The sequence below is a fragment of the Nelusetta ayraudi genome, unplaced genomic scaffold, assembly GCF_046127955.1.
Source record: "Nelusetta ayraudi isolate G7.1 ecotype Tasmania unplaced genomic scaffold, CSIRO-AGI_Nayr_v1 ptg000197l, whole genome shotgun sequence".
Classification (NCBI taxonomy): domain Eukaryota; kingdom Metazoa; phylum Chordata; class Actinopteri; order Tetraodontiformes; family Monacanthidae; genus Nelusetta; species Nelusetta ayraudi.
In genome coordinates, this window is record NW_027466246.1 from 58306 (window position 1) to 85819 (window position 27514).

General features: G+C 49.4%; 2 protein-coding genes across 4 annotated transcripts in view; both read left to right on the forward strand.

The window, feature by feature from the left end:
- Positions 1–20565, forward strand: part of appa (amyloid beta (A4) precursor protein a) — a 36121-nt gene extending 15556 nt beyond the window's left edge. Inside the window, exons 2-17 of one of the 2 annotated variants that reach the window (XM_076015830.1) lie at positions 144–311; positions 2231–2360; positions 2448–2560; positions 3609–3799; positions 5388–5845; positions 6542–6709; positions 8020–8153; positions 9442–9516; positions 9629–9787; positions 10774–10902; positions 10981–11080; positions 13281–13508; positions 14141–14194; positions 15737–15828; positions 17077–17223; positions 18023–20565. In XM_076015830.1, coding sequence (XP_075871945.1) covers positions 144–311; positions 2231–2360; positions 2448–2560; positions 3609–3799; positions 5388–5845; positions 6542–6709; positions 8020–8153; positions 9442–9516; positions 9629–9787; positions 10774–10902; positions 10981–11080; positions 13281–13508; positions 14141–14194; positions 15737–15828; positions 17077–17223; positions 18023–18124 — 2448 coding nt within the window. In that variant the 3' untranslated portion in view covers positions 18125–20565. The remainder of the gene's footprint in view (positions 1–143; positions 312–2230; positions 2361–2447; positions 2561–3608; positions 3800–5387; positions 5846–6541; positions 6710–8019; positions 8154–9441; positions 9517–9628; positions 9788–10773; positions 10903–10980; positions 11081–13280; positions 13509–14140; positions 14195–15736; positions 15829–17076; positions 17224–18022) is intronic. The other variant, XM_076015831.1, reaches the window with a different exon arrangement.
- A 706-nt stretch (positions 20566–21271) lies between these two features.
- atp5pf (ATP synthase peripheral stalk subunit F6) lies at positions 21272–23924 on the forward strand. 2 transcript variants are annotated; one of them, XM_076015802.1, is made up of 4 exons: positions 21272–21427; positions 22048–22217; positions 22898–23022; positions 23819–23924. In XM_076015802.1, the coding sequence occupies exons 1-4, from the start codon at positions 21287–21289 to the stop codon at positions 23845–23847; spliced, it is 465 nt and encodes a 154-aa protein (XP_075871917.1). In that variant the 5' UTR covers positions 21272–21286; the 3' UTR covers positions 23848–23924. The 2 variants fall into 2 exon arrangements, with proteins under 2 accessions (XP_075871917.1, XP_075871918.1); XM_076015803.1 differs by having other exon boundaries at positions 21410–21501.
- The last annotated feature ends 3590 nt before the right edge of the window (positions 23925–27514 follow it).

Genomic DNA, 27514 nt, shown 5'->3' on the forward strand with positions numbered 1-27514 from the left:
TGTCAGAGCAGGAACATTACATTGCGTTCGTCCTGTGTGTTATTACTTCTTCTTCTTCTTCTTGAAGGGCAAGCGCTGCAGGAGTTTCACACGGCGGGCACATCTCATTAACCCCTCCCCCTCCCCCGTGTCTCCCCACCCAGGTGCCGACGGACGTCTCCATGGGTCTGCTGGCGGAGCCCCAGGTGGCCATGTTTTGCGGGAAGCTCAACATGCACATCAACGTGCAGAGCGGCAAGTGGGATACGGACCCCTCGGGCACCAAGACCTGCATCGACACCAAGGAGGGCATCCTGCAGTACTGCCAGGAGGTGAGGCGCAGGGGGCGCTAGCGGGAAGGTTTCGTAGACTGTGGAGTACAGCAGGGGGCGCCAGGTCGTCGCTCAGAAACCGCACGGACCCCCCCCCTGCCCCCGGCAGGCCTGATCTGAACATGGCACAGCTCGCTGAGCCGCGTGTAAAATTGGGTTTTATCCAACCGTGTTGAATCATTGTCGGTCATTATTGAGAACTCATTAGCGTGATTATTGTCTCCACATAGATCAGTATCATTAATAACCCTATCGAGCTCAAGGCTAACTGACTAAATGTGTTATTTCAGGAGAGCGCAGCCAACTGGCAGCCCTTCATATGACTCGGTGGCCATGAAGTAGCTCCCAGGTCGTTGACCCCTGATATACAGGAATGTCTGAAGCCCGATGTTGCACGGTCGTGTTAATCCGTCCCTGATCCACGCTGCACAGAAGCCGTGTTGTGTCGCATCGGCTGAGAGCGGAGCCCAAACTGCGAGGGGGCGGAAGATGAAATAAAACTTTGATAAAGAAGATATGGAAGGGTTGGAGGGGTGACGGAGCAACACGGGGGGGGGAATGTAGTAAATGACGAGCAAATCAGCTGCAGACTGGGTGGTCATAAATCACTGAAGAGAGAGCGAGTCAAGCTGAGCAGTCGGCTGCACTGACGAGCCTTGAAAAGCTGCGTTACGTAAAAGTAACGAGCAAGCCAACCCAATATCCACCTTATATACATGACGGCAGTGGGTCTCAACTGGTGGAGTCTCAGGACGCCACATTCATTGCGCAGAAATAAGAAACACGAGCCCACTCGCACATCAAATCAATCATGTCTTGGAAATAAATGATCAAAATCGTTGAATGGAATTGTGCGTTCTGCAAAGCACAGGCCCAACATTCTCTCTCTCTCTCTCTCTAAATATAAATATCAATCTATGAAGACGAGTGGCCTCAGAGTGCAGTGTGTGGGAGGGGCATGGAAAATTTTGGAAATGTGCGCACTGTGTTGTATTTTCCATTCCTCTTTCATTTCTGTTCATTTTGTTCTGTGTAACCGTCGGTGCTCAAATATCAACCACGGCGCCTTGTTCACTCTTCTGTGATTCAGCACAACACAACCAAGTGTGATTATAACACAAAGCCTCGTTTTAGAAATGTTTACCTTTTTTTTTTTGTTTTTTTTAAGCAATTTTAAAGTATTCTACCTCCGTAATGACAGCTGCATATTGCACACCTGATATTCACCCTCGGAAATCACATTGAGTTAGACGCTCACACCAACAGCTGGAGAAGCCATCCCACTGTAGATGAATTCATCTGGTTAGAATGGAGTCCAGTGCAGAAATGAGTCGGTGACCCCAAACCTTTCAACGTTGGACGGTGTTGTGTAAACCATGTAACGGACCTGCATGTTGGTCCCCGCTGCCTCCAGTGAGTGAAAGTGGGTTACTGAGACTGTCTGTTTTTTGTTTTTTCACTCACCAAATTCTCAAATTTGGCAGGGGGCGGGGAACACCGCTGAGTAAACAAACAGCTTAGATCCGTTTAATTAGGGAGTGTAGATCTTAGCAAAGCTTAGGCTCCTAGTCTGAAACGCAGGGTTGCCGGACGAAGAGCAAAGCCTGCTATGGTTAATGCGGGGTGCTTGGAAACATCTCCGTCGAACATTTTAGACATCGGCTGTCTTTCGAGTTGAGTTGAGTCGTTCACAGTCACCTGGGTCACAGCGGTTACAACCAGCAGAGACGGTCTGACTAATTCCTGGTTCGAAATATGACTGACAAAGAGCCGAGAAGCCTCTGCACGTCTTCACCTCCGTCTTCCGGAAGCCCGGAGGACCTGGCAGACGGGCGTCAGCGCGTTCCTCAAATGCCGAGCGAGAAAACCCCATTGGCTTGACTGTGTGTGTGTGTGTGTGTGTGTGTGTGTGTGTGCAGGTGTACCCAGAGCTCCAGATCACCAACGTGGTGGAGGCCAACCAGCCCATCAGCATCCAGAGCTGGTGCAAGAAGGGCCGCAAGCAGTGTCGCAACCACATGCACATCGTGGTGCCCTACCGCTGCCTGGGTGAGCGCCTGGGTGAGGGTGGGGGGGGGGGGGATGAGGGGGGGGGGGGTGCACGGGTGGCTCATATTGATCCTGTTTCCGCTGCAGTGGGAGAGTTTGTGAGCGACGCCCTGCTGGTGCCCGACAAGTGCAAGTTCCTGCACCAGGAGCGCATGAACCAGTGTGAGAGCCACCTGCACTGGCACACCGTGGCCAAGGAGGTGAGAGCAGCAGCAGCAGCAGCAGCAGCAGCCCTGGGCTCACCACCAGGGTTGCTGGGATTACTCCATAAAAGTAGTCCAGCTGCTGATTGCTTCTTTAAATACTGTGTTTCATAAGTAATCGATTACTAATTACTAATTACTAATTACTTTTATTCAAAAAAGATAAAGTAACTCTTGTTTAGAGCGTCTCGTTTCCTGCACTTAACATGCAACGAACCACAATATTCTTTGTTTTCGACGAGATGAACTCAAAGTAATGTTTGGATTTCCAGCTACAAACGCAATCGCTGTTTTTTTTCTTTTGTCACCGCCATGCTTGTTCTGATGCGTCGTCGCATATCAATGACGTTGCATGCACGGCTGCATCGTCGATCTGCGACGTCGTTGTTTTTGGTTGTTTCGTCTAAATTTCAGACATTTTGTGGATAACGAGACGTTTTTAGCTTGCAAAGTATTTCAGAAAAGCAATGGACTCGTTACTTGATAAAGTAACTATGATATAATTACCAGTTTTGCCACAGTAATCCTGTTACATTACTCGTTACTAAAACGTACGTGACTAAAAAAAAGTCGTTTAACTACAGTAGTGGATTACTGAGTAATAGATTACTTGCCAACACTGCTCACCACCAGCAGCAGCAGCAGCAGCAGGGAGCGGAGCAACTGACTTCACACTTTTCCTGGAAAAAAAAAAAAACCCAAAAATAAAAATTCAGCAACTTTTTCTTTCTTTCTTTTTAAGCCCCTGCGGCTCTCAGCATTTCTAATTGGTCAATTACACGCTGCGTTTTCACTCCGGACAGGATTTCCAAAAGTCCTGCAGCAGCGGAATATGTATTTTTATTTTTTTTACCCCCTTCATCATGCTCCAACTCAAAGTTACGTAAGAGATGGCACGGCCGACTGCTGCAAAGTGATTTGTTTGAAAAAGAGGAGGAAAACAAGAGAGGGGAAAGGAAAAAAAAGAGAAAGAAAAGCCATTGGAGTAAAAACCTTACGATCTCAACTCTGAAGTGTAAAAGCTCTCATTGCCTCCTCTCGCCAGTCCTGTGGCGACCGCGCCATGAACCTGCACGACTACGGAATGCTGCTGCCCTGCGACATCGACCGCTTCCGCGGCGTGGAGTTTGTGTGCTGCCCGGCGGAGGCCGAGCGCCGCGCCGACAGCGCCGAGCAGGACGCCGACGACTCGGACGTGTGGTGGGGCGGCGCCGACAACGACTACTCCGACAACAGGTGAGGAAAGAGAACGTTCCCAACCCTCGGAGAGGTGGTTTTACCATCGAGCGTCTCCCACAATCCCTTGCTCCTCGTCCTCCTCAATTCATTATAGATATTTCCCTGTTCATTGTGTTTTTACTGTGTGTTTTATTATTATTATTCATTTTATTATTATTATTATTATTATTATTATTATTATTGTTATGTATTAAGTGTGGTTTATTTATTATTGTCTATTGATAATTGCCACATGGTTTATTTACCCTTGAGCAATGACGCAGCTGCAAACAACCTGTCAACTCTGTTATTGCCTCTTGTAGGCCTCTTCTGATTGGTCAGTGGTACAATAGAAATACAGGAAGTGAACAAATGCACTAGTAACTGCTGTGTAAGGGAAGAGGGGACGGATCAAGTTAGCTCTTCTTCTTCCTCCTCTTCCTTTTTGAACATGTAGCCCAGGGGTGGTCAACCAGTTTTGACTGGTGGGGCCACAATGGGTTGTAAAATGTGGCAGGGGGGGGGGGGGGGGTAGCGGAGCAGCAGCAGATGGAAGGAGTGGTTTGGCGAGCCACCTCATAGGAGGAAAGAATTGGGCTTTACGCCGATCATATCGGTTATATCGGATCGGGCGATATTTGGCATTTTTCGAAATGTTCGTGATCGGGCGTCATGTCATAAATCTCCGGTCAATGACGTCACGGTCGTGTTGAAACTTTTTTAATCTGACTCATTTACTCCACAGTAGCTCCACAGCGTCGACATGTTTATTTGTTGGTATCCGAGAGCGAATGATTCATGATTCAAAAAAAACTTCATTTTGGTCTTCGTGCCTCTTCCTGTTTTGAGTGCTGTCGCTATGTGACGGACAATAAAGTTTATTTGAATCTTCGCGACAGCAACATCCATGGGCGACACAAACAGACGTGTCGGAGGTGTGGGAGTTTTTCAAAGTGAGAGAAACAGACATAGCACACGCTATCTGGAATATATGCAACGCTGCAGTTCCTCGCGGGGGAACATCGGCAAAAAATGTCAACACAACAAATGTAATCGGGCGTTTGGAAAAGAGATGCACACGGAGGAGCACGTCGAGTTCAAGAAACACAGCGCGGAGAAAGAAAAAGAAAAGCAAACTCGGAAACGGACGCTAAAGCAAACCTCTCAGTCAGATCGGGGCACGGCAAGATTGATACTCAGGAAACGGCACATAAGTATATAAGTACGTAAACAAGTACTTTAAATATTGCTCCTCACGTGATCGGATCGGTGATCGGTTTATTTAGACTCACTGATCGGTGATCGGTGATCGGTTTATTTAGACTCACTGATCGGTGATCCGCACAAAAATCGTGATCGTGTAAAGCCCAGAAAGAATCTATCATGGGATGTGTAGAAAACATGCTGCTTTATTGTCAATCGAAAATGAACCAAAGCAAAGTTGCAACCAAATCAGTCACCGAGAACCATCTAGAACCATCTAGAACCACCAGAACCACCACGATATTTAGCTCTTTATTGGCCATAGTTTGCCCATGCTTGTACTAATATGTAGCATCAACATGCATGTTGAAGATAAACCCTAACCACAATGATTGCATCCCAGCATGGTGCGTGAGCCGGCACCAGAGCCGACCCAGCAGCAGCAGCAGCAGCAGCAGGAGACCAGGCCCTTCGTGGTAGAGGAGGAAGACGACCATGACGAGGAGGAGGACGAGGAGGAGGAGGAGCAGGAGGAGGCGGCCGCCGCAGCCAAGGAGTACGACGATGAAGACAATGATGATGAAGAGGCAGCAGAGGAGGTTGATGAGGAGGCGGGTGAGGACGTGCTGGACAACGACCAGGACGGAGACGGAGAGGAGGATGTGACGGCAGCGGCGGAGGAGGAGGAGGATGATGATGATGAGGATGAAGACGACGACGATGAGGACGACGACGACGACGACATTGTGGACATGCTGAGCGACACCGTTGATGGCGAGGAGCCTGCTGCCAACGTGGAGATGACCACCACCACCACCACCACCACTACCACCACCGAGTCTGTGGAGGAGGTGGTCAGAGGTCAGCAACACCCTTCCTTCCTTCCCTCCTTCTTTCCTTCCTTCCTTCCTTCTTTCCGTCCCTCCTCACTCCTTCTTCCTTCCTCCCCATCCCTTCCTTCCTTCCTTCCTTCCTTCCTTCCTCCCCATCCCTTCCTTCCTTCCTTCCTTCCTCCCCATCCATCCCTTCCTTCCTCCCTTCCTTCCTCCCCATCCCTTCCTTCCTTCCTTCCTTCCTTCCTTCCTTCCTTCCTTCCTTCCTTCCTTCCTTCCTTCCTCCCCATCCCTTCCTTCCTTCCTTAATTCCTTCCCCCACCCTTCCGCTGTTTCTTTCTTCCTTCCTCACTTCCATCCTTCCTTCCATACTTCCTTCCTTCCATCCTTCCTTCCTCGCCACCCCCACACCTCATTCCTTCCTTCCTTCCATCCTTCCTTCCTTATTTCCTTCCCCCACCCTTCCGCTGTTCCTTTCTTTCTTTCTTTCTTCTTTCCTCACTTCCTTCAATCCTTCCGACCGTCCTTCCTACCTTCCTTATTTCCTTCCCTCCCTCCTTCCTCCCTCCGTCTCTCTCCTCAGGTGTCGCCCAACACCATTTCTTTTGCTCCTGTATTTTAGCTCCTACTGATGAAGCGGCGGCAGCATTGCTTAGCTACCGCACGCGACTGTGTTTGATTATGTGTGTGTGTGTGTGTGTGTGTGTGTGTGATTCCCACCAAGACGTGTGCTGGGCCGAGGCGGAGACGGGTCCGTGCCGGGCCATGCTGCCCCGCTGGTACTTTGACCGGCTGGTGGGGAGCTGTGTTCAGTTCCTCTACGGCGGCTGCGGCGGCAACCGCAATAACTTTGAGTCGGAGGAGTACTGCCTGTCTGTCTGCCGGAGCGTCCGTAAGTCCCGGGGAGGAAACTCTGCTGCATTCCAGGGCCCTGCCTTGACCTTTGACCCCGCCACTCACCCCTCCCTGCCAGCGTGTGTCTGCCTGCGTGTGCGTGTGCGTCTTCACACCTAAAAACTAAAACCAGACTTCAGCCTTCTTCTTCTTGTACTTCCCTGCTGGTCCGCCGACGCTCACAGCCTGTTTGTCTCACTTTTCCTTCTGCCGCTTTGCTCTCACTGAAGCCCAACGTCGCGCTCTGACGAGTCCAACGCAGGTGCTTCACATTCAGGATGACTTTTGGAGAACCTTGGCCGAGTTTAGCCCCCAGTAATCGCAGGAGTTTTCACTCTTCACCTTTTTGATTGGAGGGTTTGGTGAAGGAGGAGATGGGGGGGGGTGGCTGAAGAGGGGGATTAGAGGGAGGGGGGTGCGAGTCCAGCGTGACTTTGCTGTATTGTAGGCAGCAACAAAGAACAGACAGTCTGTCACATTTGTGTCTCTTCACGTCTTCTTGTTGTCAGACGCTTTGGGGAGCGTGCGTGTGCGTGTGCGTGTGTGTGTGCGTGTGTGCGTGTACGTGTGTGTGTGTGTGTGTGTGTGGGTGTGTCTGAATAGAAAAACACACCCACACACACAGACACAGTCTGACAGAGGGGAGAAAATGCTCTAACGTCTCTCTTTTCCCCTCCTCGTCACTCACACACCACACACCACACACACACACACACACACACACACACACACACACACACACAGCCTGGTAGTGCAGTCTGGCTCTCAGTGCATCTCCCATCAAATGGCGGCTACATCTTTGTCAGACTGGCAATAATTAATTTCCGCACACACACACACACACACACACACACACACACACACACTTCAGATGTCTTTGTTTGTCTTGGAGAGTTTTGCACTGACACACTGCACTAACAGTGACTCAGCAGCGTCTGCCTGGGCTCATGGAGCAGGTTGATGGGCTTTTTTGGGAGGGATCGTCCCATAATCTCTAATTCTCTGCCCTGGTCAGGAAGTAGCGTCACTGCATTGCATTGTGGGATTTGCTTCCCACCGATATCTATCATCATATATTAGTTGCCGTGGAGTCAGCCGAGGCTTCCTCTGGGGTGCTTCCACCTCAAAGTTCAACCTGACGCTGTTTGTTTCCCATCCAGAGTGGCACTAACCCCAGTAACACTGTGCTCAAGCCTCTTGGTGTCTTTCTGCTCATGCGTGTCATCATCATCATCATCGTCGTCATAGCGTGAAGCTCCTGCTCTGATGTTTCTCTTCTCATTTGTTCTCCCCTTTGTTTCCTCGCAGTTCCCACAGCCATGCCCAGCTCCCCCGACGCCGTGGACCACTACCTGGAGACGCCCGCCGACGACAACGAGCACGCCCACTTCCAGAAGGCCAAGGAGAGCCTGGAGGCCAAGCACCGCGAGAGGATGTCTCAGGTAGGCAGCCAGGCAGGAAGAGGGGCCGAGGCCTGGTGGAGTTAGTGCCTCCCCAGGCCACCTGACCCGGGCTAGCTGACCCAGACCAGCTGACCCAGACCAGCTGACCCAGACCAGCTGACCCAGACCAGCTGACCCAGGACAGTTCAACTTGAATTGTCTTCTTTAATGGAGCCGCAGCAGTTTCTAGTCAGAGTTGGTGAACTCTTGCTGCCGATGTGGCAGCAGTGGGAAGTGGCAAAGTATAAATACTTTGTTGCAGTACTTGAGTAGATCTTTCAGGTATCTGAAAGATCTACAGGTATCTTCAACATTTCTTTGACTTTTACTCCCAACATTTGTACAATAATAAATTGTCCTTAATTTTGTGTTTAAAAGATACAAATTCTGTTCAAAGTAGCTCACTTATTATTTATGGTAGCTGTTGTTTCCTGAAGTGGAGCGATTTGAACTGTAGCAGGTGGTGGACGTGGCGCCCCCCAGGGGCCCCAATGGGCCTGGTGGCCTCTCGTTTAGCACAGCCAAGACAAAGCTGGTGTGACTCCTCCCTCTTCCTTGTATGACTCCTCCCTGCCTGGTGTAACTCCTCCCTCTTCCTGGTGTGACCCCTCCCTCTCCCTGATGATACTCCTCCCTCTCCCTGGTGTGACTCCGCCCTCTCCCTGATGATACTCCTCCTTCTCCCTGGTGTGACTCCGCCCTCTCCCTGATGATACTCCTCCTTCTCCCTGGTCTGATTCCTCCCTCTCCCTGGTGTGACTCCGCCCTCTCCCTGATGATACTCCTCCTTCTCCCTGGTCTGATTCCTCCCTCTCCCTGGTGTGACTCCTCCCTCTTCCTGCTGTGACTCCTCCCTCTTCTTTGTAACCCCTCCCTCTTCCTGGTGTGACTCCTCCCTCTTTGTGGTGTGACCCCTCCCTCTCCCTGATGATACTCCTCCCTCTCCCTGGTGTGACTCCGCCCTCTCCCTGATGATACTCCTCCTTCTCCCTGGTCTGATTCCTCCCTCTCCCTGGTGTGACTCCTCCCTCTTCGTGGTGTGACTCCTCCCTCTTCGTGGCGTGACTCCTCCCTCTTCGTGGCGTGACTCCTCCCTCTTCGTGGTGTGACTCCTCCCGCTTCGTGGTGTGACTCCTCCCTCTTCCTGGTGTGTCTCCTCCCTCTTCGTGGTGTGACTCCTTCCTCTTCGTGGTGTGACTCCTCCCTCTCCCTGGTGTGACTCCTCCCTCTACTTGGTGTGACTCCTCCCTCTCCCTGGTGTGACTCCTCTCTCTTGCTGTCCCTCCAGGTGATGCGGGAGTGGGAGGAGGCCGAGCGGGAGGCCAAGAACCTCCCCCGCGCCGACAAGAAGGTCGTGATCCAGGTGCGCTACTTCGCCGCTCTTCTCTTTCTCCCTCAGTTTTTTTTTCTTGGCTCCTTTCACCGCTTCACGTGTGTCCTGAACATGTGCGTTCGTCTCTCCGTCTTCTCTGCAGCGTTTCCAGGAGAAGGTGGAGGCTCTGGAGCAGGAGGCGGCCAGCGAGCGCCAGCAGCTGGTGGAGACCCACATGGCCCGGGTGGAGGCGCTGCTCAATGACCGCCGCCGCCTGGCGCTGGAGAGCTACCTGACGGCGCTGCAGCTGAACCCGCCCAGGGTGGGCACACACACACACACACACACACACACACACACACACCAGCATCCACCTCCAGCTCTGCGACTCACACAGACGACTGATACAATCATCACGGGGAAAAAGATCCTCCTGTATCTACTGCGGCTTCTTCTTCTTCTCCTTCTTCTCCTTCTCCTTCTTCTTCTTCTTCTCCTTCTTCTTCTTCTTCTTCTTCTCCTACTGAAGTGAGATATTTTTAGTCTTCCATTCTCACCCTTTGGAACTTGTCAGTCATTCTCCTATTTTTGGGCCATGTTGCTGCTTTTTTGTTGCTATGTTTGTCCCTGTTTGCACTTGAAAAATGGGGGGGGTGAGGGGGGGGGGCTTGTCGATGAAATGTGAAGCAATTTTTTTTGAAATTGCTTCTTTATTTGGAAGGGACGGGCAAACAGAACGGGACAGCAGTGTTAAAGGAAATGAAAATGAATGTCCTTCCACTGTTTATGTTTGAGTGCTGCTGGTCTGCAACTCGCCATAAATCCAGACGGGTAATAGGATAAAATAAAAGATTCTCGGATTTGCGTAACCCAGCCTCACTAGCAACTTAAATTTCACAGGAACGTTATAGAAAATCAACAAACATCCAAATCTGGAGTAGATTTGCGGATATTTTTCAGTTCCCGGAGTAAAAAAGGAAGTGCAGTTGGAGCGCCGACTTGTTGGGAGCAGAAGACGTGTTTGATCGCATGCATGCGGCATTGACGCACTCCTGCTTCTGTGGTCAGCAGCCTCATATTTGCTTTTTCTTTTACACAAATGGACACGTTGGAATTTGTTCACCCTCTCCCAATGTTTGGAAGTTGAGCACGGAGTCTCCTTCCGTTGCCCGCGGCACCTTTTCACCGGCCAAAGCCAAATCTTTTCAAACCAACGCTTGTCCGTGATGTTGACAACTCCCGATAGGGAAGCAGGCCGAGTCGTATTCCACACGCTGTGCGTCAACGTGTCCCGCCGTCTCTCTCCAGCCCCGTCACGTCTTCAGCCTGCTGAAGAAGTACGTGCGCGCCGAGCAGAAGGACCGGCAGCACACCCTCAAGCACTTTGAGCACGTGCGCATGGTGGACCCCAAGAAGGCGGCGCAGATCAGACCCCAGGTAGGTGGCGCCGCCGCCGCCCGACCTCGCACGCTCTCCTGCACGCGGAGACGCTGATTTGTGACGACCAACCGACAGGTGCTGACCCACCTGCGCGTCATCGAGGAGCGCATGAACCAGTCGCTGGGGCTGCTGTACAACGTGCCCGGCGTGGCCGACGACATCCAGGACCAAGTCGGTGAGTTGGCGCTCATGCAGATCTGAAGGGGAGGGAGCGGGCGGCGGGTGGGAGGGGTCAGAGCCCACGCGAACCTTTGGTTCAGCCACGTAGCCAAAGCTTTCCCACCGGAGTGACGGTAGAGCTTAGCTGCCTTTGGCCGCGTTCAGCTCGGCGGTTCTTCGCTGCGGGAGTCTCAGCAGACGCAGCGTTTTCGTTGTCGTGAAGTCGCCACCCACATTCATGTCGCAGCACTTGAGTTTATTCTGTGTGCTTTTAGCAGAGAACGACCTCCAAAGGACATTTTGTTATGAGCACATAATGTCAATGCACAATCTGGAATCTGGAATCAAAAACAGAACATTTGTGCAACAATACAGAAGACCGTCACCCAGTTATAATCATTAGATGAACAAAATGTAATATTAAGACATATAAATTATTCTATAATTATAATTGTGTATATTTTGAAATAAGGGAAACTGCCCATGAAGCCGCGGACCAATCAAAACAGCTCCCTCCAGTTGAGAAATGCTGGTCGAGCCGGCTTATTGCTGCAGTCTTGCACTACACTGTTGTCAAAGCCAAGAAGGTGGAAGGTAGATGTCCACATAGCAAAAGAGTAAATGTTTAATGTTAATGCAAAAAGACATCTATGGCGAATAATGCGGCCGCTGCTGCAGCATCCATGCTAATCTCGTTAGCAGGACTCGCATTTGCTTCCTGTTTTTCTTCCATCTATTTATTTAGAAGGGGACGCTGCATATTAATGAACATGTAAATGTAAATATGCCAGAACTGGCCAAATGAGGTCAGAGGAAATAATATTACAGCGACAAATAAAAAGGAAAAACACAAACCATTCACAATGCAATAGAAAAATTGGACAATTGAAGCGAACAAAGTGACAAAGGACGCTAAGAGGAAAGACAAAATCTTGACTTTAAAATTAGTGCTGACAAATCTTGTTTCTTTTCAGCCACTTTTTTGAGACTGACTTTAAAAGTGTTAAATGTGTTAGTCTTGTTATTGGAGCTGGAATCTCATTTCAGACCTTGACCTTTGACTGATAACACCCGGGTTACTGAAGGTTGTTTGTCTATGCGGAGCTGCACAGTCCCCTCTAGTGGAGGCTCTGGTTATTCTCCCACTGGTGCTGGATCTTAACATAATGAACTCCCCCAAAGGTGGTGGGCCAAGTCCATGCAGCACATTGCCGGTACCTTTACAGCAGGGAGATTCTCTGGGTTTTAGTGTACTCAGGCTTGCCAGTGACCAGTTGGTGATACAATATTCTATGTGAGAAAAAGAAATCATACGGTGAAGAAACATTTTTGCAGCCCTCTCTGGGGGCAACAATCCGATATCCCTGAAATTGTTGAGACTGAATTTTACTGGTTTATATAATTTTTCAGCATGTTTTTTTTAAAAAGTAAAATTTGGGTCATGGGTGACACCAAGATTCTGTCATTGGCACCGGAATCCTTTCGACTCTCCTTCCGTCGGAGCTGGGTGGGATTTATGGATGGATGGAATGTTTGCTAGCGACCCGGCTGCTGGCGAGGCTGCGAGGTCAGCTGAGCGGATTCAACGCTCCAGATTCCAGCCGTCTACAAAAATGTTGCTGGGTTGTTGTTTTTCCCTTTTTTCTTGGTCACTGGAGGTATTTGGCCTCATTCTTCTGCACACAGGGTCAAATTGTACTGTTTTCTGGGCGGGGAGGAGGGTGGGGCGGAGATAAACCTCCTTCTCCTCTCGCTCTCTGCTGCCAGGTGTGTGTGTGTGTGTGTGTGTGTGTGTGTGTGTGTGTGTGTGTGTGTGTGTGTGTGTGTGTGTGTGTGTGTGTGTGTGTGTGTGTGTGTGTGGGGAGGCGGTTTATTGGAGTTGCGTGCGTCACACCGCCATCTGTGTCTCTGTCTCGGAGACACAGAGCTGCGCAGTGAAACACACACACACACACACACACACACACACACACACACACACACACACACACACTGGATTTTTCCATTTCAGGCAGCAGCAGCAGTGCTGCTCAGATAGTAGCAGGAGTCGAGCCTGTGGAGAAATCACAGCCAAATGATTCCGAGGCGTTGGTGGCCTTTGGTGCGATTGAATATAAACACAATTGTGATCACCAAAGCAAAGCTGTTGTTGTTATTGTCATCATTATTACGGTGCGTGACGTGCCCCCCCCCCCCCCGTCACCCTGTGCGTGCAGAGCGGCTGCAGAGGGAGCAGGCTGAGATGGCCCTGCAGCTGGCCAACCTGCAGACGGACGCCAGGATGAGCTACGGCAACGACGGCCTGCTGCCGCAGCAGGAGGAGCTGGGAGACGAGCAGCAGGGCCAGCAGGGGGAGCTGCTGCCCCAGGAGGAGACGCTGGGCCTGGGCTCCATGGGCTTCATCCACCCGGAGAGCTTCAACCAGCCCAACACCCAGAACCAAGGTGCTGCTCACTGACACCCGCACGCAGAGAGACGGAGGTTGTTCACGTTGTGTACTCAAGTACAAGTACGGATAATTGTGTAAAAAAAAAATATATATATATACTCTGGTAAAAGTACTGATTCTACTCCTTGCAGTACAGTACAGGTTCTGAAAAGCCACACATTCGTTGATCATTTTGCAAAGGTGAAGTAGTTGTGACAGAATCATCTGGGAGGTCAGAGGTCAGCGGTCTTCATGAGCATCTGCATCATTTTTAACAGCTTTGCTACCCTAGATACTAAAGTTCTTGTTTTTTCTTTTACGACTGCACCACAACCAAACTGTAATCGGTGATAGTTATGACCAGTGATCCGTCATATCATCCACTTATATATTGAACTGCACAACAGCACAGTTCAAATAGCGCCGCTTCAAGCAGCACCAACTGAAATGATAAATAAGACCGATGTAAAAATATCTTTTAAATACAAAAGATGCAAATTTCCAATGTAAGGAGTAGAAAGCACAGGTGTTTGTGGACACATGTAAGCAGTAAGTGGTCTGGGGAAGGAAAAAAAACCCCCAAGTAAAGTACACATACCTGAAAAGTCTACTTTGTACTGATTGATGTGTGCTCCTCTCTCACCCCAGTGGAGCCGGTCGACTCCCGTCCCAGTCTGGAGAGAGGAATTCCCACCAGGCCAGGTTGGTACATTTCTTCAAGGAGTCTTTCCAGATTCTGTTCACTCCAGCTGGATGGTGTTCACGGCATTCCCATCAGTCTTGGGATGTCCAATCAGCTTCACCCTGAGAACCCCTCTGTTCACTGAGGTGCCTGGGTGTGGCTGAGTCTGGGAGTAAGGGGGATGGCTTCAGTTAGTTTACTCCGGTGGATTAAAGGTCCGGTGTGTAGCGTTTGGAGGTTTTGAAGAAGAAACGGTGACATCTAGTGGTTACATTTTAGATTGCAGCGTCTTTCACTCTCCCTCCCCCTCCTGAGCTTGCAAGTCAACTACAGTGGCCTGCGCACCCAAACCTGGATAACTCGTCCACCTTCTTCTTCTTCTTCTTCTTCGTTTTTCGTTTATTTGAGGACGTGAGCGTTCACCCTAAAAATGAAACCCGCTGGATTGTCCACACCAGGCTTCCTTAGAAATATGGTGGTGCAAGCTAGCAGCTAACTGGGAGCAAGACCCTTTATTTGAGCACCATACTAAGGGTAGGAAAAGCAAAATACTTTCATTGTACTGCCATTATACACTTTTATTAATGTACTGACGGGCAATGTGTTATATTATTTTATTTTTACCAATATAAACATCATAAGTTAAGCCGAAGATTACACACTGGACCTTAAAGTAATGATGAAAACATCACAGCATCGTTAAGGAAGTTATTTACCCCTCCACCCCCACCCCCCAAGACACACACACACACACACACACACACACACACACACACACACCAAAAAAAACACCCGTCAGCATTTGTTTGCACACAGTCGTCTCCTCTTGACCTCCATCACGGCTGCAGATACCACTGTTAGGAGGCCCTCTCTCGCTTTACCTTTCTCTCTCCCTGTCCATCACTCTCTCTCTCTCTCTCTCTCTCTCCCTCTCTCGCTTTACCTTTCTCTCTCCCTGTCCATTACTCTCTCTCTCTCCTCTCTCTCCATCTCCATCTCTCTCACTCTACCTTTCTCTCTCTCTCTCTCTCTCTCTCTCTCTCCTCTCTCTCCATCTCCATCTCCCTCTCTCTCTCTCTCTCTCTCTCTCTCTCTCTCTCTCTCTCTCTCTCTCTCTCTCCATCTCCCTCTCTCTCTCCTCTCTCTCCATCTCCCTCTCTCTCTCTCTCTCTCTCTCTTTCTCTCCTCTCTCTCCATCTCCATCTCCCTCTCTCTCTCTCTCTCTTTCTCTCCATCTCCATCTCTCTCTCTCTCTCCATCTCTCTCTCTCTCTCCTCTCTCTCCATCTCCATCTCCCTCTCTCTCTCTCTCTCTTTCTCTCCATCTCCATCTCTCTCACTCTACCTTTCTCTCTCTCTCTCTCCATCTCCCCCCCCCCCCCTCTCTCTCTCTCTCCACGCTACACTGCTGTGAGCGGCGCTCCGCGGCCCTGCGCCAGCCATTGATGCGAGCCGGCTGCTAAATGAGCTGTTGGGAGGAGAAAGTGTCTGTCAGCATCTGTAATACATGACACTCGTTCTCCCCCCCCCCCCTCCCCCCTCCCCCCTCTCTCTGCCTGCCAGTGACTGGAATGAAGATGGAAGCTCTTCCGGAGCTGCGGATGGAGACGGAGGAGAGGCGGGGCACCGAGTACGAAGTCCACCACCAGAAACTGGTAAAGAAACGCTGGCAGAACTCCCCTGCAAACTTGCATCATTCACTCTCCAGCGCAGCGGCCCGCAGCCGTTTGTTAGGCATTGAAGAAAAAGATGCCATGGCACTCCACCAACCAGAAGTATTATCAAATCACACTGTTTAGCCTCATAATGACAATAGAGTCTCTTTATCTATTTCTACTCACTCGGTGTGAAACCTGAACCTGTTGAGATTCACACACAGCTGGCTGACGTTCCTTTCAGCGCTCGCTCACTCCACAGTGGAGTGTTGTTGTTTTCTGAGACCAATGTCAAGTGAAATGGGATCTTTTTCCACGGCACACCTGACATTATGTCGCGGTGCACTGGTGCACTGCCGCACAGTGGACACTGAAAAACACTGCTCCAACGTGCCGGGTCCAGACCCACGTCCAGGGTCCAGACCCACGTCCAGGGTCCAGACCCACATTCAGGGTCCGGGTCTCTGCTCTGTCCTCCCGGGAGCTGAATTCCAAGATTGTAGACAGAGTGAGATGTTGGCGTGCGTCACGCTGTTGCTCTCCCACTGGTGCAAATTCTTTTTTTTGCTTGTCTTCAAGTGTCCCTCCACCCTCCCCCACCCCCACCCCATCCATCACAAGGCTGTTGACCCACATCTGCGTTCCGTCGTTAATCTCATCATCGCTCTGGAATAACGGCCATCAAAACCCCGCCCCTCTGAGTCCTCGCACCTGATTCCCCCTCACCTCAAGGCCTTAATCTCTTAATCCCCGCGTTTTATAACCGATCACATTCTTTTGCATTCACATTGAGCACAGGAGCTTGCGAAGATCACCCCCCCACCCCTCCTCCAACACCACCACCCCATCCCCGATTCCCCTCCTTTAATTTGATATTCCAGTGGGCCAATCAAAGTTCCTCTTTTTTTCACCCCCGTTAGTGGAGGTGAGAGTTGGCCAAGATTTTTTTTTGGAGTCTGAAAGTTCTGATGTGAAGTCCATGTCTGGCTGAACCAATCAGCATCCTCTGCAGCAGTAGGAGGTAGTGAGACGAGGCTCTGGCAGCGAAGATGAGAGAAATAAATCAATCAGATTTTTTTTTTAATGAAAAGAAAATAATAATATTTTTTGCAAGCGTTCTACCTGACGTGCCCAGTCCAGTGGGTGAACACCCGTGGTCGCTCCCTTCCGCCAGAAGCTTTTTCACGTCATGGCCAGAAATCTGCTCTTCCTTCATTATATTCTCCTCCCCTCCGGTGTGGCGTGCAGGTGTTCTTCGCCGAGGATGTGGGCTCCAACAAGGGCGCCATCATCGGCCTGATGGTCGGCGGCGTCGTCATAGCGACGGTGATCGTCATCACCCTGGTGATGCTGCGGAAGAAGCAGTACACCTCCATCCACCACGGAGTCATCGAGGTGAGAGGAGCTGCTGCTCCGTGTGTGTGTGTGTGTGTGTGTGTGTGTGTGTGTGTGTGTGTGTGTGTGTGTGTGTGTGTGTGTGTGTGTCTCCATGCAAGCTGTTTGTCAGCATGTTGCTGCTGCGCTTCACATTTTTCCTGGGAATGAGAATATGATTCCCCTCCCCCGCCACCCGGCCGTATCCACCAGCTGATTGTGTTTGGATGTGCGGCTGCTCCTCCTGCTGGCCTCCTAAGGGCTCTCACTTATCACGGCAACGTTTTCATTAGCGGCATCGTTATCTTTATAAAAAATAAAAAAGTTAACGTACACCGGCGATGTGTGTGGCGGCTTCGTCCATGTCAAATATCCCTGCGAGAAAATCACTTCCAGGTGGCACTCAGAAAAAAAACAAGGATTTAACGTCTTTGATTTGACTCTGTTGGCACTGCTGTTGTATATACACTTCTATTCCCAATGCACTTCAATGTACTTTTATCTGTGGCATTTTGCATTTCAATGGTTTCTGTAAGACAACCTTGAGTGTCGTGAAAGGTGCCCCAACAAATAAAATGCATCATCATAATGATAATAATAATAATAATACATTTTTTATTATTATTAATAATAATAATAATAATAATTATAGCAAGGAACATTTTATTTAATACAAATAAAATGTATTATTATTATTACACATTTTATTTGTAGGGGGACCGTTCCAATAATAATAATATTATTCTTATCATTATTATTATTAGTAGTAGTAGTAGTAGTATTTCTTCTGCAACTGAAACAACCCCTCCCTTCAAACCAGGTGGACGCGGCCGTCACCCCTGAGGAGCGCCACCTGTCCAAGATGCAGCAGAACGGCTACGAGAACCCCACCTACAAGTTCTTCGAGCAGATGCACAACTGAGGAGGGCGGCGGACTTGCGTCAACACACACACACACACACACACACACACACACATACACTGACTCACTCACGCATCCCCTCTCCCTGCCTTTGAGCTCCTCCCCTTCCCTCCCTTTCCCTTTGACTCCTCCCACGCCTCTTAAAAAAAAAGAAAACCTGTGTGCTTATAAAATGTTCATTTACGAAAAAAACAAAACCATGAATTCTGTGTGTGTGTCAGTCAGTCAGTCAGTCAGTCAGTGGTGCTGAACGACCGTCGCCTGGATTCATTCACTTTGACCGCTTTTTATTTTACCGTTTGATTAGAGGGGGCGGGACATCCTGTCATTTAAAGTAGGCGTTTGTAAATGTTATTGCTACGTCATTGCCCTGCTGGTGTGTGTGTGTGTGTGTGTGTGTGTGTGTGTGTGTGTGTGTGTGTGTGTGTGTGTGTGTGTGTGTGTGTGTGTGTGTGTGTGTGTGTGTGTCCTGCCCAGTGCTTTGGGGTGGTGGTGGGTGGGGGAGATGAAAGACCTCAGACTTGTGTTGTGTTTCCTGGCACGTGCTGGCTGGCTGAGCTGGGCTTCATCTACAGAATAATTCCAATAGGTTGCATGGAAAGAGAAAGAAATCATGCAAGTCTTTTTATGAAATGGTGCATTTGTTTCTGTCACGTCCCTTGATGACATGATGAGTTGTAAAGGTGGACAAGTGTGATCCAGTCTGTTCTATACCTGGAGCCCAGTGTTGCCCTGCACCACCACCACCACCACCACAGCACCACTGCTGCACTCTGACTCTATGGTCGACACTGGACTGACTATATGTTGCCCTCCCTCCCCTCCTCCATCCCTCTACCCATCATCCCCCTGGTTTGCTGTGTTCTGGCGACAGCTGGGCTGTGCTACAGTCACACACGAGTCCTCAGGATAGCTGGGAATGCCGAGGAGGAATTCTATTGACCAGGACAGAGCTGTGGGCTGGTTTTATTTTGGAAGTCCCCCCCCCACCCCCCGTTTTTATTTCTCTTTTATTTTCCCAGTTATGTTTTTCAAAAAAAAGGAGTGAAAATGGAGAGAAAAAACAACAAAGTCAACTGATGTAAAGTCCTTTTTTAAATTAAGTGTAATGTTACTGGATTAATGCTGAAGTGGTAGCTGTTCCTGTGTAGTGCATGACAACACGATTGGGGGGGGGGATTAAAGTTAAAATGGGAAAAAAAAAAAGCAACACGTAACAAATCAGAGATCTTATCGCTGCGCTCTCTCTCTCTCTCTCTCTCTCTCTCTTGAGATTCTTTCTCACATATAGATTGTCATTCTAGCAAGATTGTACATTTAGTATCTTCTCGTGATCACGTGACTGAACATCCGACGAAAAAAGACGAAACGGCTCTCGACCGACGGGCTCCGCTTTAATATCGTGTAAAATACACAAAACTGTTCTTTTCTTTCTTTTCTTTCATTTCCGTGTGTTTCTTAATTCTTGTCCCTTTTTTTTTTTTGTTCCTTTTCGAGCTCTGCAGCTGCAGTGAGGAGAAGCTCGACTGTCCTCTGATTGGCCGTTCAGGTCTTTGTACAAATGCATGGCGTTGAGAAACCCAGAGGGGCGGGGCTTCTCGGAGAGATCGCCCCCCTGCTGTTCCCGGTCAGCGTCTCGCGCGTCCCATTTTTCATTTTGGCGAGAGGGATGTAGTTGGGCTGGGGGGGGTTGGAGACGTTGCGGGGAGACTGGAGCGAGTCTTGGTCGGCTGCACGCCGTCGTCTTTCAGTGCCGAGCGGGCGACGTCATCCATCATTTCTGCCTCGTCCGCTGGTAGAACAGGTGCAGGAGGAGGGGGGAGGAGGGGGAGGCAGAGAGAGAGGAAATGACTTGCAGTTCCGGATGGGCAGGCAGGCTGTACGCATAATGGATTTTCACTCCCTCCCCTCCTTCTCCTCTTCCTCACCCCTCCCCCCCTCCTTCCTTCCCATCGCCTTCGCTGCAGGTGAATGATAGAGGGAGGCAGGTGTTGAAACGTCATTTGCTCAGCCCAGAATCCCATCCATCCATCCATCCATCCATTCACCCCCCCACAGAGTTAAAAAATTTAGAAAAAAAAAGGGGGGGGGGAGCTGTCCTACCTGCCCACCCTCCTACTTTTCCATCGTCACACTGCAGGAAGCACCGTCTCACTGCAGCCAGCAGAGGGCAGTGAAATCGATCAGAGACGCTGATTGACAATGCGTGCCACATGTTGAGGGGCTGCTGTGGGGTCTGCTGCTCCTCCAGTGGCCAGCAGAGGGCAGCCGAGTTGGAGCGGGAGCAGGATTTTCTTTCTATCGTTCTATTCTTTGTGGGTTCTATACGGTTTTGTTTCTTGTTTTCCACTGTGTAATATTGTGCAGGTCATTTGCATTGACTGGGAAATACGCTTTCTACACTGTATTCCATAATAAAGTTTTGAATGTACATACGGGAACTCTGCGTGTGTGCTATTTATTTTTTGTGTCATGATGTCATTGCTCGCAATATATTGTTTGAATTCTCACGTGGCTGTTGTGCAGTTGGGGTTTAAGACAAAATGGAAGCTGGGTCGTGTTGTGTAAAGAGGCCTGGCTGACTCACACCGAACCGAACCGGCCCTCCTGACAGCTGAACCAGCTCATTCTGCTGTTTTTGCTATAGAATGAAAAGCAGGCACAATATTGGAGACGCATCGCAGCTACAATGAACTTCTGAATGGGAAAAAAAAACAAAACTCCCCCCCCCACACACAGCTAAGAATCATTGTATGCTGTGCGGTTACCAGAAGCTGCCGGAAGTTGAGAATTAGTTATAAAAATGTAAAATATTTTAGGAAAATTCAATGTACGGTGATGGCAAAATTTTGAGTTTTGAATATGTGAAAAGCCGTCAACCAGCATATTTTAAAAATATTATCTGGGTTGATCATGTAAATACTATGAATATGAATCAATATAAAAGTGCGTGGCAATGACACAAGCAAGTACAATAGGGAAAAAAATACAAAAATGTTAAAAATGCGAATTACGGATTAAAAAAAAAAAAGTATAGTATTTGATAGATTTAGATATGACGTCATGTCTCAGCACCTCTTCCCCTGTTTCTGACTGTTAATACCTGCCCGTATTTGTGATGATTTACTGGGGCGATACCAGACGAAAAGGGTTGCGCTGACTATGCGCAGGGTTGCGCAAGCCCGGCGCCTTTCCGAGCTGCGCGAGCGCCCACACAGCTCGCTCCATCCAAATACCCACAATGCACCGCGGCTTCCTCCCCACATTAGGACGCTACTGCTCGGCGAAGTGTCAAACCCCAAGGTGAGTTCGCAGCTGGAGGAGAAACTTTTATCCGACGTTTACCCGCGAGCTGTCTCGTGAATTCCTCGCCTACTGTACGTTACATTACTAGTTATTGGAGTGAAGTAACTGTCAGAGTGGTTTATGAGGCACAACACGGCAAAGGACGCTGAGAGAGGCTAGCGGTAGCTTAGCTTAGCTTGCGAGCACAAACACTGAAACGTCCAATATCGTGGCTCGCTCAGCTTGGCGTTTTAGCACTATGACGTGTAATCGCTGCAGCGCTGACTAGACCCCGCTGCGGATGTGCATGTTGTTTGACGCTAGACTATTATTTCTAACGCAGCTGTCAGTGAATGTCATTGGAAAGTAGCTGTTGACGAGCTGTGCTGGCTAGCAGTATGCTAGCAGTGTGCTCTCCTGAACCCTGGTGTCATTGCAGCAGTTCTGTTGGGTTTGCCTGATTGTACAGTAGCTATGGTTCTAAATGGCTACTTTTGTGGTTGACAGGAAAACGGATAACACACAAACCCCTAAATACGTTGGCCGAGCACGTCATGGTGACGTCACGCGGAAGCGCAGTTGAATGGCCTACTGTCACTCACCTCCATTGCTCTCGCTCTCCTTCCCCTCCCCTCCAGATGGCTCTCCACAGGTTGTTCCAGCTCTCCGCGGTGTTGCGTTCTGCAGTGAGCCTGACTCTGCGCAGGAACCTGGGCCTCTCTGCCGTCGTCCTCCAGCGGACCAAGGAGCTCGACCCCGTCCAGAAACTCTTCCTGGACAAGATCCGAGACTACAACACCAAGAGCAAGTGAGTGGACCTGCGACCACCGCAGCGCTGTGTGAAATATTGATCCTTCAAACTAGAGTCACTGGTGAAAGATTCAACCCAGAAGTCACTGGAAACCTCACAGGTTGACTTCCATGTCGCAGCCTTTAATGCACAACTCAAACACACAGTGGGGACAAAACTTCAAACTTGGACAAAGTCAAACAGTGTTTCAACACTGATTATGCAACAAGCAAAGCTTAATTCTATACAATAAACTTAAACTTGATATTGCACACAGCAAAATGTAATTTAAAAAAAAAACAAAAAACGAATCAAAATAAAAAATTGTATTGCTTTTTTTTTTCTTCATTTTTCAGCCGTCCCCTTTTTTTTTACATGTTCTGATAATACATTTAAAAATAAAAGAATAAACCAATGAAGTCATAATAATAATAATCTTCAATGAACATCCTGTCCTGGTTGATTACCAGCAGAGCATTTTGGGATTTGTGGTCTAAGTGCTACATGTGCTGTATAATACCAGCAGCTCTGGCAGTGATTGTGTATTGGCCTCACGTGACCAAATATGATAACACTTCGGGCCAAATTTGGCCCACGTGCCAGAGTTTGGCACCTTTGCTTTAATGTCTTCCTATTTGTTCCCTGGCACTCGTCTCCCTGGACTCCCTCCCCTCCCTCCTTGGACCACTTGTCAACAGGACTTCAGGCGGCATTGTGGAGGCTGGCCCAGCCTACCAGAAGAACGTCTCTGAGGAGGTCACAAAACTGCAGAGGCTCTATGGAGGAGGAGACTTCACTAAGTTCCCTGACTTCAAGTTTTCAGGTCAGTTTATTTAGGTTTGGCTTGCTTGTGTTTCACGAGTTTGAAGCACAAGTGTTGCATTTCACCATAATGCACAGAGACAGGATGTATTCATCCAATTCTTTTAAACACTGCACCACTCCTAAAGCTCTTAGGCTGTGGCTCAATTCAGGCTCTGCGTCCTTCGAAGCATGCATTTGAAGGCCAGTTGCGTCATAGCACTGCGCGAAGGCTTGTCTCAATTCACTAACATTCAAAGTACGCTACAAATGCACCCTTCATATGCCAACTACTTTTAGCCGATTCGAAGGATGCACCGCTAGTATTGGGTTTGGGTTGGTCCTCCGAAGGAGGCAGACCCTGAATTGAGACACAGCCTTAGAGTCCATTTGAATACAACGCCTTTTGAATTAGCCACGGCTTTCCAAAGCAGGAGGTGATGTAAACCACCTGGGCTCAAACTGTGAACGTGTGAGTGTATAAATGTAAAAAATAAAGTTGTGCAACGCTATCCTCAAGAAATGCTAGATGCCAGCTGCTTTTTGCATTTGAAGTTGGTTTGGCTGCTCCCTTCTCATCAATATTGATCCTCCAAGCATAGAGGTGCATTGTGGTTGGGGAAGCAGTTTGTGTCTATATTTAGTCAGGACTTCATTCTGTTTGAAAGCACGACTTTATTTGATTTTTATCTTGACGGGACTGTCTGTGTTTATCACCTCTGTCGTCTTTTGCTCCTTTTCGAGACGTCGCCTCAAAGACTTCTGGGAATTTCCACCCTTCTAACACTTTTCTTCCCCTTCCTTCTCTGATTCTCCAGAACCCAACCTTGACGACGGACCCAAGTGAAAACTGTCCATGTTGTAAATGTCCTGCACGTCACCAGTATGTTGTATTTAATAAAAGATGATGGGTTAAACCATGAAGCTTTGTGTGATTTCCTGACTTGCACATTTTCACCTCATCGTGTCACTCAGAATGCACTTATACATTTGCCTTTAGTGTAGGAGCAGCCAAGACTTGATAAGTTATAGCCTCATTTTTATTAGCATTAAATGAGCTTAAATGAGCGCAGCCTTCCATTTGGTGCCATGCCTGAAGCTTCAGAGAGTTGGAAAGTGGAGGTAAAGGGGGGCCAGAGAAGCTGCAAACAGGAGTCCAAAAGACTCTGCTGGTGTTAAAAGATCCCTATAATGGCAAAATGAGCAGAAGGTGTGACAGTGGAGCCAGGTTTGACAGAAACTCCAGCTCTGACAAATCACTGTGTCAAATCCCAACAAATGAATGTTTTTCAAAACACTCAAGCTGGGAGACGAAAGGAGAATAATAATTACTACATTTGTGCTACAGTCAGCATATAGTGTGCATTGAAAGCATGACTCCCCTCCCCTCAAGTTTTTTTTTATTTCAAGGTTGTTGTTTTTTTGTGTTTTTTTTCCTTTTTGTTTCAGACTCAAATGAAAGGTCTTCAATCTTTCTCTTCTTGTATTGTATGCCCAAATCGGCCAGTTGTATTTGCCGCTGTACAATAGATGTGAGTTCTGTAAACACATGACAATGAGCATAATTTAGCGTAATAGGAATGTCCTTCCATTAATTCTCACTATCTTACCAAGATGGTGAGGTCTCTCACCACACAGCATCTGGGTACCAAGACACAAATTAAATTTTGTGTGGGCACCAAATGATGACTCGGCACTACTATAGACTGAAAAGAACTTCCACAAGCTTAACATGATACCTCATTCCTCCTGGAGCCCAGGGAGATGGTCTCGTCATCATCAAAATCAAAAGCTGCCGCTGCACTGGTGCCTTCACCCATTTAATAAGATCAATATTGGAACCAGTAGACGAGACTTGCCAGTACTCACTGGACCAGCATCAGTTGGCGTGGTTGATGCTGGTGGTTCCAACAGTGTGACACTTTGATTTCCAGACCTTCACCGACGAGCTGATCAAAGTCTTCGACCGGTCAGTGCATGGGAGGGAGGCTGCTGGTGAGACGGTCCGAATGCGTCAGGAAAGGAGTACTGCGCGGCGTATGCGGTCGAATTCCGCACCCTCCCCATTTCCCGTGGCTAGCACCAGCACCAGACAGTCCATTGAGGAACACAATATGATGTGTTCCTCAATGGACTGTCTGAAGGAATTCAAGATGAGATTGCCACCCAAGAGCCTCCTTCCTCCTTCCTCCTTCGGTGAACTGGTGGACCTGGCAACCCGAATCGACAAGAGGCTGCGAAGGAGAGGGTCCAACGCTTGCCTGTATTGTGGGGAACCTGGTGACTATGCTTTGCAATGCCCAGCAAAACCCCAAGCTCGTCAGTAGAGGGGAGGGTATTGGCGAGCGTCACTCTTCATCCTTGCCAAGCAACCTGGACCCTTGTTCCCGCCACACTCATAACAAGTTTGCAGCGCCACGTCGTCTCTGCCCTCGTGGACTCGGGGGCTGATGGCAACTTCATGGCTGGGTTAGGGTTAGAAAAAATCCTTTGAGCTTCCTGTTGTTCCACCCGAGTATCTGGACCTCAGAGCTGTGGTCAGCAAGGCCAAAGCCGCTTCCCTGCCACCACACTGACCCTACGATATGGCAATCATACTTCTGCCAGGTACGTCTCCGCCTGAAGGTCGCCTGTATTCCCTGTCCGTACTGGAAACGGAGGCCATGAACACCTACATCGAGGAGTCGTTGGCTGCCGGCATCATCTATCCTTCTTCTTCTCCTGCCGGGGCCGGGTTTTTCTTTGTGGGCAAGAAGGACGTAACACTGCGACCTTGCATAGATGACAGGGGACTTGACAACATTACAGTAAAGAATCGCTACCCCCTTCCCCTGATGTCTTCTGCCTTCGAGCTACTGCAAGCTCGATCTTCGCTTAGTCTACTACCCTGTCCAAATAAGAGAGGGAGACGAGTGGAAGATGGCCTTCAATACCCCTTCCCGTCATTACGAGTATTATGGTCTTACCAACTGTCCTGCCGTGTCCCAGTGCCTGATCAACAATGTTTTGTGAGACATGCTCAACGAGTTCGTCTTTATCTCAATGACATCCTGATCTTTTCCCAGTCTGTTCCCAAAAAACGGGAAACCAGACGCTCTTTTCCGGCTCTTCCCAGAGTCTGATCCTTAGTGCCTCCTTGCAGCTGTTAGATGGGAGCTCGAGAAGATTTTAATCGCAGCCCAATTCAGTGAGTCGGGACCCAGCAAATGCGTTTTGTGCCTCAGTACATCCGTCCACGGGTCCTGCAGTAAGGTCACTCCTCCAAGCTGGCGTGCCACCCAGGGTAAGACGCACGGCCGCCCTCATCAAACAACGCTTCTGGTGGGCCACGATGGACAGGGAACTGCAAGACTTTTCTAAAAGGCTGCTCGGTCTGTGTACGGAACAAGCCCTCCAACCAACCTCCTGCTGGCCTTTTGCAACCCCTGCCCGTGTCGAGGAGACCGTGGACCCACATCGCTCTGGAATTAGTTACGAGACTGGCACCCTCTCGTGGGAACACCACTGTTCTCACCATCGTAGATTGATTTTCAAAGGTGGTCCATCTAGTTTGCTTATCTAAGTTACCCTGTGCTAAAGAAACTGCAGAATTAATTATTCAGCTGGCTGCATGGACTTCCCACAGGCATGGTCACAGACCGTGGGACCCAATTCACCTCCCATATTCTTCTGTAAACTCCTCAGTGCCAAGGCCAGTCCATCTTCTGGCTTTCACCCTCAGACGAATGGTCAGATGGAACGAGCCAATCAACAAATGGAGACAGTCCTGTGCTGCCTGACGTCTCAGGACCCAGCCTCCTGGAGTCTCCAGTTACCTTGGGTTGAGTATTCCATTTATTCGGTATTCTGTTTTTGGTCCAGGGGAATGAAGCTGGCGTCCCCTCAGCACGGGCATTCGTTCAGCGCTGTCGACGTACGAGCGCTCCCGGACTGCCCTGCTCCACGCTCAGAGCAACACCAAATGACAGGCTGACCGTCACCGCTCAGAGGCTCCCTGCTAAGTCAAAAGACAACAAGTCTGGCTCTCCACCCAGGACATACCTCTCAAAGTGGACGCTCCTAAGATGAACCCATGTTTCATTGTCCCTACACCATTGCCAAGGTATTTAACTCCTCTGCAGTCAGTCTAAATTTTCCAGCTGCTCTCCGTCGCATTCCACACTACCTTTCATGTCTCCCGGATCAAGCAATTTGTCCCTGAACCCCTGGGTTCCGCCCCCCCCTCCCCAGGATTGTGGACAGTTCCGAAGTCTACACCGTTAACCCACTGCTGGATGTTCGGCGCCGGGGCCGGTCCATCCAGTACTTGGTTGACAGGGAGGGTTACGGTCCCAAAGAAAGGTGCTGGGTTCCTGCCCGGGGCAATGTCGATAAGAAGCTCTTCGCTAGTTTTCGCTGTCAACAGCAACGGCAATCACTAAAGCCCAGAGGCATTCGTAGATTGGGGGTACTGTCAGCCCCCCCCCCCCCCCCCCCAACATTTGGTTGAGGTTAGTGTCAGTGTCAAGAGCCCA